Source organism: Poromitra crassiceps (genome assembly GCF_964638095.1).
Source record: "Poromitra crassiceps genome assembly, chromosome: 17".
In the NCBI taxonomy this organism is placed as follows: Eukaryota; Metazoa; Chordata; class Actinopteri; order Beryciformes; family Melamphaidae; genus Poromitra; species Poromitra crassiceps.
Window position 1 is genome coordinate 9765946 of NC_139635.1, and position 13260 is coordinate 9779205.

The 13260-nt window shown below is 44.2% G+C and overlaps 1 protein-coding gene across 1 annotated transcript in view; it reads right to left on the bottom strand.

The window, feature by feature from the left end:
* Nucleotides 1-9907: 9907 nt before the first annotated feature.
* The window catches only part of LOC310791938 (extended synaptotagmin-2-A-like), a 54521-nt gene continuing 51168 nt past the window's right edge, over nt 9908-13260 (bottom strand). Inside the window, exon 4 of the mRNA XM_083653618.1 lies at nt 9908-10014. Coding sequence (XP_083509744.1) covers nt 9934-10014 — 81 coding nt within the window. The 3' untranslated portion in view covers nt 9908-9933. The remainder of the gene's footprint in view (nt 10015-13260) is intronic.

The window sequence follows — 13260 nt, forward strand, 5'->3', positions numbered from 1 at the left end:
GGTTTGGAGTAGACATATGTTACAGTACATGTTGTTTGTCATTTAATGATTACTGTAAATAAACAGAATTTAATTTGGGCAAATAGGGGGAATCAGGTGATCTGACAGGTGTATTTTAACATTAACATATTGTCAAACTTTTTTTTTTCTCTTTTCTTTTCTTTTATTTTAGGACTTGGGTTTATCTGTAATGTGCTTTGTAAACTTTTGGAAGTGTTATAAGCCTAGACTACATTTAGCCTAAGTTATCATTATTATTACTGTAAGCAGCATTAGTTTGAATAGCAGTAGGCCCAGTGAAGTGATCAGCAGTCAATAGCACTGAACAGGGATGAAACCTGCACTCCAACCCAGAAGGGAAACATATCATCAAAGACAAATAGACCCTTATAGGTCCAAGTGACACCTTGTTTCCCCTCATTGATTGATCCAGTTGATGAGAAAAGAGAGCAGTAAACTCTCAGCCTCATCAAAGCTAAAGAAAAACAGCTTCAGCTCATTTGCACATTCCTGATTGTAGCCGGTGTAAATGTCAACTCACCTGACATTTATTCTCATACCCGCCCTTTTTGGTAGACGGGTAAAGTGATGACTTGATTCTGAGAGAAAGGAAAGAAGCTTTGATACTGTGCTAACATCTATCTTATCTCTATATATATTAGGGGTGGGGGAAAAAAGTCGATTCACCTAAGTATCGCGATTTTTAATGTCACGATTTTTTTAATCGATCTTTTATTCCAGAATCGATAATCGTAAAAAAAATAAAAAATAAAAATTGGTGCTTGCAGTCAGGCCACTCACTGAACAGCAGGCCAGGCGCCGCCTACTGGTTTACTAGTGGTTTTATTACTTTATTAGTTAGTCTGAAGTAATAATTACACTTCAGGGTTAAAGTGGGTGCATCTCATTGTAAAATTGGACTTCAAACGGCCCAAATTTGGCTTCAAACGGCCCAAATTGGGCTTCAAACGGCCCAAATTTCACGCGCGTCGGCCCATATCGGCCTGGCCTGCTTGGTATCTAATGCCCGGCCTGTATTATGATCCCAGTCCGCCCCTGTTTTTAACTACCGTAAATTCCGGACTATAAGCCGCACCGGTGTATAAGCCGCACCTGCAAAGTTGACTATTTTTTTCTTATATAAGCCGCACCGGACTATAAGCCGCGGGTGTTTTAATGGTATTTTTATTTTTATTTTTTATTGTGTTTTAATGTTTAATTACCATATGTAAGGGTTCATGCACAGAGGGGATTGTCGGGAAAGAGATGGCTGTTTGAGGAAGCTCCCATTTATTAACATTTCAACAAAACAACATAACACAACACCACCTGTGTTGTTTTTTACAGTGCACACAGTGTCATACAGTGTCATACAGTGTGGTGAAAAGAGGGCAAGAGAGGAAATTAAAACTTATTATAGTTATATAGGATTTATAGTTAGAAAGAGTGCTAAAAAAGAGAGATTTTTTTTTTTTTTTTTTAATCCATAGATAAGCCGCACCGTTATATAAGCCACAGGGGCCAAAAAAGGCCAAAAAACGGGAAAAAGGTAAAAAGGTGCGGCTTATAGTCCGGAATTTACGGTATATCGCCCAGCCCTACTCATGATATATAATATACAGTCTCTAGTGTATGATTAAACTTTTCCCATGTTCTAATCTAGTGTAAAAAGCAAACAAACTGAAAAAATAAAAGAAAAAAATAAACAAAAATCGCAATAAATCGTAATATCGAATCGCAATAATCGTAGAATCGCAATACTTAAGAATCGCAATATAAATCGAATCGGCACCCAAGAATCATGATAGTATCGAATCGGGAGATAAGTGAATCGCAACAGCCCTAATATATATACACACACACACACACACACACACACACACACACACACACACACACACACACACACACACACACACACACACACACACCCACACACACACACACACACACACCCACACACACACACACACACACACACACACACACACACACACACACACACACACACACACACACACACACACACAATGTGGACTCTGTTTGTCCGGCCTCTGTTCCAAGAATCTTGTCCGGCCACAGCTATGTAGTTTTACATGCAATCGGGCTGAAACTTTCAGGCGGTGTAAAGAGCATTACATTACGTCATTTGGCAGTCGCTTTTATCCCAAGCGACTTACAATAACAGCAATCAACTATGCAACACAGTGTATGACAACTACAACTTCTGAAGGAATAGTGGTACAATTTTTTAAGAGAAAGAAGTTAGTTCAAGAAGGGCCCAGATGGAGCCTGAAAAGGTGTGTCTTTAGTCTTTTCCGAAAGATCGGCAGTGATTTGGCCGTCCTGACCGAATGGTGGAAGCTCGTTCCACCATTCAGGTGCCAGGGACGAGAAGAGTCGCGAACGGGATGAGCGACTTTTGAGCCCCCGTAGTGGAGGAGGGGTGAGGCATCCTGCACTGGTGGAGGAGTGGAGGGAGCGGTGAGAGATTTGGAGCCTGACCATAGATTGTAATTACAGAGGAGCTGTCTGGTGTACTGCCCTGTAGGCCAGAACCAGTGTTTTGAATTTAATGCGTGCCGAGATGGGAAGCCAGTGAAGGCCCCGGAAGAGGGGAGTGAAATGAGAGAATTTGGGTTGGTTGAATACCAGACGGGCTGCAGCGTTCTGAATGAGCTGAAGCGGTCGGATGGCTGCAGCAGGTAGCCCAGCCAGAAGAACATTGCAGTAGTCCAGGTGACGGATTTTGCAGATGTTGTACAGGGAGAACCTACAGGAGCGGGCAGTTGCTGCGATGTAGGCTGAGTTGGACAGCTGATTGTCAAGGGTCACTCCAAGGTTCTTGGCTGTTTGAGAGGGAAACACAGTAGTGTTGTCAATGGAGATGGAAAGGTCGGTGAGGGGACAGTCTTTCCAAGGTAGGAAGAGTAGCTCTGTCTTATCAAGATTCAGCTTGAGATGGTGGGCAGACATCCAAGCACCAATGTCTTTGAGGCATGCAGCGATACGTGCCTCGATTTGGGTGTCTGAGGGGGGGAAAGAGAGGTAGAGCTGAGTGTCGTCAGCATAGCAGTGATAAGAGAAGCCATGAGATGAGATCACATGGCCAAGAGATCTGATATAGCGAAGGAATAGCAAGGGGCCCAGGACTGAGCCCTGGGGCACACCTGTGCTAAGTGTACATGATCTGGATAGAGATCCTTGCCATAGAACCTGGTATGAGCGGTTAGAGAGATAGGAGGCAAACCAGGAGAGTGCAGATCCTGAGATGCCTAGATCAGAGAGAGTAGAGAGAAGAATCTGGTGATTCATTGTATCAAAAGCTGCAGACAAGTCAAGGAGGACAAGGACAGAGGAGAGGGATGAGGCCTTAGCAGTGTGTAGGGCCTCAGTGACTGACTGTGTGTGGCTGGCACTCAATGAGTTAGCATAGCTTCCATAACTTTCCTCATTCAGCTGTTTGAAAGCAGGACACTCCATCTCTTTCATGAATTTCACCAGATGAGAAAAATTTGCATTAGCCAATTCAGACCTTCAGAATTAAAGTACTATAATAGTACTTTAATTCTGAAGGTCCTTACACATCGGGAGCGTTTTTCTCGTGCGATTAATTCACACGTCAATAATATTTATTTAATAGTTTCGCTGAGCGTTATTGCGGTGTTTATTTTTTCGAACCACGGTGTATTTTTCAGAAGTTCGCTTCCGATGTATACACATCTGTGGCTGTGATTGACAGGTGGGTCAAAACTCGCATCGCAATTCCGTGCTGTATATTCGCATCGCTCTTGATGTGTAAGGACCTTTAGAGTTACAAAGTGTAATACACAATACAACTACTTGCTCCTCCAGGGGGCAGTGTTTGGCTCCAGGCTGACATGTTTTACCTCGCAGCCACGTCCAGCAGGTATTTGTGTTCCACAGCGAAGAGTCTCTCTCTGTGGCTCTGCTTCATCTCATCTGTGATCCCACTCAGGAAGCGAGCCACCCCTGCAACACACACACACACACACACACACACACACACACACACACACACACACACACACACACACACACACACACACACACACACACACACACACACACACACACACACACACACACACACACACACACACACACACACACACACACAAAGCTATGACTAATCCACTACCATTAAATTTAGTCACCAGGTTAGATGCAGGAGTTGCCGACACACATTCATGGTAAAGCACGCACGGAGAAGTTTACACTATAAACGTACATTTAATAAGCAAACTCAAATAATATCAAACGCAGGATCTAAGACAAACTAGGATTTTCTATTACATGCGATGCGGTCGGAAACTGTTGCTCTCCGCCGTCTAACACACCTGCCAAACATATCATTCATTAACTTAAAGTCACTATGAGGGGAGGAGCGTCATCAACATCACACCCCACAGTCATCATCAGGTAAGAATACCAGGTAATTATTCATTTCAATATTAATTTAAATCATCCAGGTAGGTAATCAAAGGTAAGTAAATCTCATATTAATTACATATTTCATGAATCTGAATAAAATAGAAATCTTTTCTTTTACAGGTTTACCACTTTGAGTGCCACGGCCCTTGGGCAAAAGGTTGCTGTACTGTGCCACATAGGCCGCAATGCATTTTAATATAGCCATATCATTTTTTGTGTTCCTCTTATATGGACAACCAATAGCCTCAATGAAACTTTGAACCCTTCTGTTTCATTTAAAAAAAAACTGTGTTTATAAACCGTTCCATTTTGGAAATACACCCCTCTGAAAAAGAGTGTTTTCGACCGAAAAGAGCATGCTGAAATTAGTTTCTGAGATAATCACATCTTTATGTTAGAAAGGCGACAGAATGAATTCTGCTTTGAGTTGAACAAACATCGAGCCTGCTGCTGCCTGGGTGTGTGTGTACTGTCAATGGTTGTATGCTGTTAGTGCCCTGCATGCCCCACCCCCCTCCTCCTCCTCCTCCGTGGTGGGAGGAGTCGAGTGTCTCTGCTCTGCTGCGGTTTGCTCTGAGTTTGATCTGCACTGAAAAGTCCGCTGCCTGCACCCCCCGCTTTTTTACAGCGTGTCCTCGGCTCCCAGCTGAGAGTAATGTAACTTTTCATAAAGACGCTGGTGTCGCCGTGTCGGCAACTAAATCATATGGATGGACTATCGCAGCGGACACGGATGGGGCTCAATTGTGGCAGCAGATGACTGCTGTTCACAGGCACAGCTAACGACGTTATGCTTCAAGCATATCAATGGCGATTTCCGTTTCCTCATGACTTCTTCTCTCTTTTCTCCTGGCCTTTGTCTAATCGGGAGGGCACTGTCGCCACCTAAGGGTTCTGTAAAATAGGTTAGACAAATTCAATAGCTCCCATATTGTAAGAGGCGATGTAAGAGGCTTAGATCGACATTCCCCCGTCAAAATATGAATTTGGAGTTATTGACGCCATTTGGCGTCGCTGGCAGCCTACGGTAAATTTCTCCTGACGCCATTTGGCGTCGCTGGCACTCAATGTGTTAAAGGGGGACTCACCCCCCCAGATATGTGCGCGAGACCGCAGAGCAGAGTAGCTGCAGCTGCAACATTCTCCCCCCTCCCTCCTCTCTCTCTCTGCACAATCAAAGCCAAGCAGCACCGCCACATTCCCGTCCTGGGGTGTGCTTTCAGGTGATATCCACCCCTCCCGGATTGAAATCAAGCGAGGGGAGGCATTTCCACCCAGCTCCTCCTAGCCTAAATTAATATTTTCATAGGTTAGTGTAGCCTAGGCTACTGTATGATCAACGAAACCATTCAACAACCAAACATCGCCGATGTACGCCAGCCAACGTGCAGCTGTGGTCGTTGAACATCAAAGTGATAATGCAGCATGGTAACAAGGCTTTCAATATTCATCTGATCGACTTTATGGATCACAGAGGCACCATCATGTATTAGGTACAAGGCTCATTCTTTTGGTTCCAGTTTTTTGTAAAGCAAATTATTCCCATGAAGTAGCCTAATTAGCATCCGTACTCCGTTCTGAAAGACGACGCCCGCATATCAAACAGCTGAAGTCTGCATAACATTCGTCGGGGGAATAGTATAGGCTATAAATGCACATGACTACTATAACGTTAGTAATTTTTGTAAGGGAACGCACAACTGGCTAGCTACACAGATTGCAGTTCTGGAGCTGGTTTCCAGAGGGAATATCCTCAGACCAACTCGCCACAGACAACTAAGATACGTCCTCTGAAGCTTATTATTATATCCGTTAATTTTACATAATGTCAACATCATTTGAGCATAAAGCCTAACCTACTTCCTCATAGTGTAGTCACAGCGCATTCCTCCTGGCGCCCCTGCAGTCATGATTGTATAGGCTACTTTTTTTTTAACTTTCACATATGCCTTTCTTGCTGTGTGAGGTGGTTTCCCCTGTCTTTCTTTTATGAATGAGCTGACCATTCGCACCGTTCCGTGTTGCCGCTCCTACACTTTCAGGTGGAGGCGGGTTGGAGGGTAATCCGGCGCTGTGACTAGGTCCACTGGCGCGGATCACATTTTCCGTGTATTTTACCGCTTTCAAGGCCGGTGTGAAAGCAGCTAGTGGTTGAGTGGTTCTCAATGTGGGGTCAGGGGACCACCAGTGGTCATTGAGAGGATTCCAAGATTCTCTGTTGTCTCTCAACCTAATTGGATTTCTGGACAAAATCATATCTAGGCTACATAAAAAAAAAATCTGATTTGCATTTGAGAAACCAAATCTCATGATATTGGGGGTCCATGGCCCAAATGTGAACTAAATTAGGGCTACTAACAGGCGATTGTAATCAATTAACAGGTGATTAACAGGTCAGGTGACACAAACAGCCAATGTGTGTATTGTAGCGCCATGGTAGGAAAATGCTCATGGGAATAGGCTTGGAGTTGTGAGGAGCCGGGAAAGGGTACAGGGGGAGTAGGGGAGTTACTATCTTGAAATCCCATAGTCTTTGGTTCATCGTGACGTCAGGTTGTATCACATTTTGTGCAGTTTTGAGGGCAAAAAAAAGCAGGGTTGAACCCATAAAGGGCAATTATGCGGCTGAAAATGATACAAATGGTACAATGGTAACATTTTGGTCTCAAATGTGGAAATTCTGAGCAGAATTCTTCACACACCACCCCCAAAGTCATATTGGTTAACACATTCACTGCCAGCCGTTTTTCAATACTGTGGTTAGCTTCTGCCAAGTTTTTTTTTTTGAGGATTCTGGCTCATCTTTCAAGAGCTGAGGATTCTTTTCTGTTAGGATTTTGTGAACACACAATATCTCAAAAGAACTAATAGAATGTGTGCTTTCTCTGTCTAAAGTTAGTTTGTAGAGTTAGTAGTTATGTAAGCATTAGCAGTTGAATACAGCATGGTTTCAGCGTCTGAAAATTTATTCTGAGATAAATGGCTTTTTGTGAAATTCGATAGAACAGTCACTTTAAGCATTCATTTTTGGCATCAGTAAGACGTCAGACATCTAAACAATAGTTTTGAACAGTAATTTCCTCCATAACAGCAGGAAACACCCCTCTCCTTCAAACTCCTCCCTCCGTGTGTGTCTTCTTGGCTGCAGCGGGCATGTCACAAGCTCGTTTCTGCTGCTGCTGTAACCTCGCGTCACCAGTCTCACTGCTTTGCTGCTGCTCCTGTCTGCTGGCGGCCGCTCTTTGAGGAAGTGTGGATGGGCTCGCTCGTTTCTTGCGGTTTCGGTTGAGAGCTTTGATGAAGCTTTTGCGATTCTGGTCTTATTTATGCTGCGTGTTTCAAAGTGTGTTCCACCCGTAATCTATTATGCAAATTTGCAATCCCTCACCGCCAGCAATCAGCGCGAAAGCGAAAGCGTTTTCGCCAATCCATTCTACAGTATGAGAATGGTTTCATCGCGCGTTCCCCTGCAGTTTTGGCTCTGCTTTGGAGGGCACTGTCGCCACTTAGTGGGTCGGTGGCTCCAATAATTTTATAGGAGACGTGGGGGGCGTTGATCCACGTCCCACCGTCAAAAGTTTTTTTTTTTTTTTTTTGACGACTCAACTCGTCATTGGCAGTCAACCGTTGGATTTTTTTTGACGACTCAACTCGTCATTGGCAGTGAACGTGTTAAAAGCTGAAAAAAGTGTTTTGGGGGTAGGCTAAGTTACACTTACTAAAATATTCTCAACATGGCTCCAACAGTACGGTTTTTTGTTTGTTTAAATTTGTGTCCCACCGATGATGTCACAATGTCTATGACATCATCAGTGATGTCACTGTAATTGTGATGTCACTGATGATGTCACAATGTCTATGACATCATCAGTGATGTAACTGATGAGGTCATCAAAAAGGGAGTAAAGGTATATTCATGGTCACTCCAGTGAGCCAGGTGTGAGGGGTGCGCGCCAAATATGATGTGATCGCCCTGGGCGATGACAGACATCATCATGCCATCATGCCAGCGAGACTATGGGATAGGTGAAGGTAAATAGCCTATGTCCATTGTCCAACAAGTTTTCTCAATTAATTTCCCTCTTTGCGATGTGATAAAAGTTTCTCAGTGAGTTATAGTTGATTGCCTCACTGAATTATCTGCTAATATCCAATTTTAGCAGCAGAATTTGATGTCCTGGCGTGGCACGTCCGTGTGTAATGACATATCCAAAAGGGATTTTACTCTGCACTGCACTGCGCTGCACAGCATAGAGATGATGGTGCGCTCAAGCGCAGCGGAGTATTTAGCACGTTAGAGGTGCTTTTTTTTAGCGCGTAAGAGGTGCTGCCCCGTATTCTGCGCAGAAACGCCTGATTGTGGCACCCCTATGTCCAGTAAAACAGTAAAAGAGGCATGCGCTTGTGCACGCCCCCAATTTGCATTGCGCGCGGCGTTAAAGAGCGAACACTAAATTACCGCTTTTGTGAAGGTAGGGCCCCCGGGTCTGGTCAACTTCTCCTCTCCTGCAGCATGGGCTGATTTTAAGTCTGCAACCTCATCTTGATCTGTCTGGCCTCTGCAACCACATAGCGCGTAGCTCCACAGCTCTCGGGGCGTGCTGCGCTTTGTAGGAGAGACAGGGAGAGAAATGAAATGAAGAAGTAGGTACACTGAGCTGTTTTTTTTACCACATTTCTTGAACCATGTGGTGCAACTTTTTTTGATTTGTAACTTTGTTTTTAGTCATTTCAACAAGTAAATGTGCTGTGTTGAGAGAGATAAAGCAGCAGAAATCACACTCAGTATAAAGCGTTAAAGCTTAAAAAAACAAAGCTCAGCATTTCATTGTGACTTTTAATGGGACGTTTCTCACTTATTATCACTGATGATGATCACTTGGCTGACGCTCTAACCATGAATGTCTCGGTCTCAGCACGTGCGCGCTCTGCGGAGGTCTGCATCGCAGTGCCGCGCTCGACTATGTGGGCGCCTTAAGTGTGCTCTGTTTGTTTTTGTTTTGCGCTGAGTGATGTCACTCAAGCACTCCATGATGTGATCACTCGAGCAATTGTGATGTCATCACCAGTGATGCCAAGTTCAGCAATTGTAAGTTGTGCATGCCAATAGGGCAGGTGAGGCCATGCAGCAGGCGAGCTGCAGGGGTGAGCCCGCGCAGCTCTACACAGCAGACAGCAGGTCTCTCCTCTCACAGCTCTACACAGCAGACAGCAGGTCTCTCCTCTCACATCTCTACACAGCAGACAGCAGGTCTCTCCTCTCACAGCTCTACACAGCAGACAGTAGGTCTCTCCTCTCACAGCTCTACACAGCAGACAGCAGGTCTCTCCTCTCACAGCTCTACACAGCAGACAGCAGGTCTCTCCTCTCACATCTCTACACAGCAGACAGCAGGTCTCTCCTCTCACATCTCTACACAGCAGACAGCAGGTCTCTCACCTTGTCGCCCAGGTGGATCTTAGTGAAGCAGAAGGAGCTCAGGTGAGCGTTGGCTCGATGGTCTCTCTGAACAACTTGTCCACAAACTGACAGATGAACGGCCACATCTGTTTCACTGTCTGAGAGAGAGAGAGAGAGAGAGACACAGAGAGAGAGAGAGAAGAGTGACAGAGACAGACAGGCACAGAGAGAGAGGGAAAGAGAGACACACTCACATGTTTAGGAAACTAAAGCTGTTTCAGATGACTTTTCACACATTCTTGGGAAAATCCGTAGCATTATACAGCAGGGTTGCCCAATGGTCAATCACAAAAGCCGTGCTGGTAGATCGCGTGTCATTCATAAAAATCCATTCATAAAAATCCATTCATAAAAATCCATTCATAACAATATTTTTCCCCCTCCACATTTTGTCCGTCCTCCCAAGGCTTCTGACACTCGATTGACATAAAGAACGACCAGTCTGCTGCTTGTTGAGAGCTGTGTTACATTAGGTTACCATGACAACTAACGCCGTAAACCGTTGGAAACAGGGCCCGAAATTAACTTTTTGACCCACTGGCCAGTGGCGGGTAGATGGAAAAAATCTACCCGCCAAGCATATTTCTTACCGGCCAAAAAAAAAACGCATTTTTGTGTCACATATATCCATATATATACGGTACATTTTTTTCTGTACATTTCAAGTAGATAAGGTATTACGTTGAAGAATACACACTTAAATAAGAGGTAATAAGAGTACAATTTGAAGCAAATTATTTTAATATATTGATTGTTGATTAATCAATACATGTCAAGTCAATCTTGAGCTTAAATTGTTGTAACCTAATATTAAAAATCAGACTCCTCACTCTCTACCCTCTTTGCAGGATTTAACAGAACAGAAGTACATTTGAAGGTTTTGTAAACATAAAACTCCTCAGACTCCTCACCCTCTCTCTGAGTCTCTCTACTTCTCCTCTTTGCAGGAGAAGTAGACAACAGAACAGTAACAGAACATAATACAATGTGAAGGTTCATCAGAGTCCACAATCTCCACCCTCTTTGCCCGGTCACGTCCGTCCATAAAGTCCGCTACTACTCCTACTCCTACATCCCAGTCTTGCCTTCTTTCCAATGGCATGTACAGTCCGAAACAGCATCTTCATTTTGGTGCTGGTCTGCTCTGACATGGCTGTTTAGCCTAGCCACAGAGGGTCTTGAGAGGAGAGGCTCAGATTGAATCCGGGACACAGACATGCAGCCAATGTGACACTGCCTCTGTTCATGGTCACGAACGGCTTCCAACTTCATTGATTTACTACCGATGACAAACGTGTTGTTTCTATTTTTCTTTTTGGCATAATTGCGGCACACGGAACAATTCATCACTACAGCCCCAGCATCATACTGTAGCCAGTCTCTTGAAACACCGCTATCGCCAAACTTCCACTCCTCTCGAAACTTTCTTTTGTTGGGCTCTCGCTGCCGCTTCATCATTTTCGTCTGAGAAAGCCGCGGTGGGTTTTCTTTTTAGCGGCCGGCTTACTCCCTCGATATGGTTCCACATTGTAACCTATTTAACGTTAAATCAAGCTAACGTTAGCTTAGCTAGCAGGCGGACCGGCGTAACGGTAGCTCCCTGCAGATGGCCACGGCCAGTCAGCACAGAAGAGTAGCGGATGTGACGTCAGTAAACAAGCCAAAACAAGCCCTAGGAGCAAGGAGAGGGGGCTGCAATAAAGGCGACTGTCGTAAGACCAAAACACACCGCAGTTTTAATTATTTTACATGACTATTTTGTTACCCGCCACGTGGCGGACAGCCCTTTTATGTCACTCGCCAAAGCTAAAATATGCCCGCCAATGGCGGGTGGCGGGCTCTAATTTCGGGCCCTGGTTGGAAACGTATGCTGAAAAACCAGGTGGGGAGTCACTTCATTCACAACAGCAACGCAGTGAAAGAACGACATCAGAATGAGTGCAGGACCAAGATAGAAGCTGAAAACGTATCACTTTCATGTGGAATGAGAGGAAGAGTTTTCCTCCACCAGGTCTTATTCCAAGAGTGTTTGTTTGATCTGCCTTGTGAGCAACACTATCCAGAAGAATCACTTCCTGTTCCAACATGAACTCACAAGTCAAGGGTTTGACTCCATGTTAGACGGCCTCCTCTCTCTCTCTCTCCTCAGACGCTTCAGTCACCCAGAAAAGCCTCTAAAAGCTCTTTCAACACAGAGACAGGAAACGCAGGAATGAGCGTGAGTCAGACAGGAAGTCTTCACTGCTGATCGTCACCTGACATCATCTTTATGGCACACTGGAGCGTGGTGGCTGTGTCACCTGACATCATCTTTATGGCACACTGGAGCGTGGTGGCTGTGTCACCTGACATCATCTTTATGGCACACTGGAGCGTGGTGGCTGTGTCACCTGACATCATCTTTATGTCACACTGGAGCGTGGTGGCTGTGTCACCTGACATCATCTTTATGGCACACTGGAGCACGGTGGCTGTGTCAAAACTTAAGGGACACAAGCATGTAGACCAGGGATGGGCTACTTTGATGATAGAGAGGGCCACAAGAAAATGTCCTCGCTACCAGAGGGCCAGATTTTGCTGAGGGCTGGGGGCCGAACGGCATTTGAAGGCAGGTTTAGAGTAGGGATGGGCATCGAATTTCGAATTTTCGAATAATCGTTGTCATTATCAAGGTCGACTTTTATTATTGAAATTCGAAATCCGTTTATTGAAAAAAAAAAAAAAACTTTTTTTTTTTTTTTTTTTGTCAGTGAAATGTTGCATTGTCTCCCCTGATTTTAAGTATAGTCGAATCGCTTGGTTTGAGCAAGTAAAACAATTTTTATAAGCAACCTCTCCCTCTTCATGGGATTTCATCCGCCATTCATTTTTCCATAAACCTTGCTTAAAATGCTTATAAAAATTGTTTTACTTGCTCAAACCAAGCGATTCGACTATACTTAGAATCAGGGGAGACAATGCAACATTTCACTCACAAAAAAAAAAAAAAAAAAAAATTACATTTTTTTACATTTAATTTTTATTTTCGAATTTCGATTAAAAGTCGACTTTGGCCAGCGAATTTCGAATAGTGTTTTTGCTAGAAATGCCCATCCCTAGTTTAGAGGAATAACTCATTTTAAATTAACAGTTGTGATGTCATTATTCAGTCTTAACCACCAATATTTGATCCTTTTCTCACTCACTCCTATGTCACCACCTGCTCTCCCTGCAGGGCTTGACATTTACTTTTTTGACCACCAGCCAATATGGCTGCAAGTTACCAGCCAATTAGAATTTCTACTAGCCGAAATGTTTTTCTTGAAATAAACTAGAATATGAGTGGGTTAATTTAAGCATAAGTA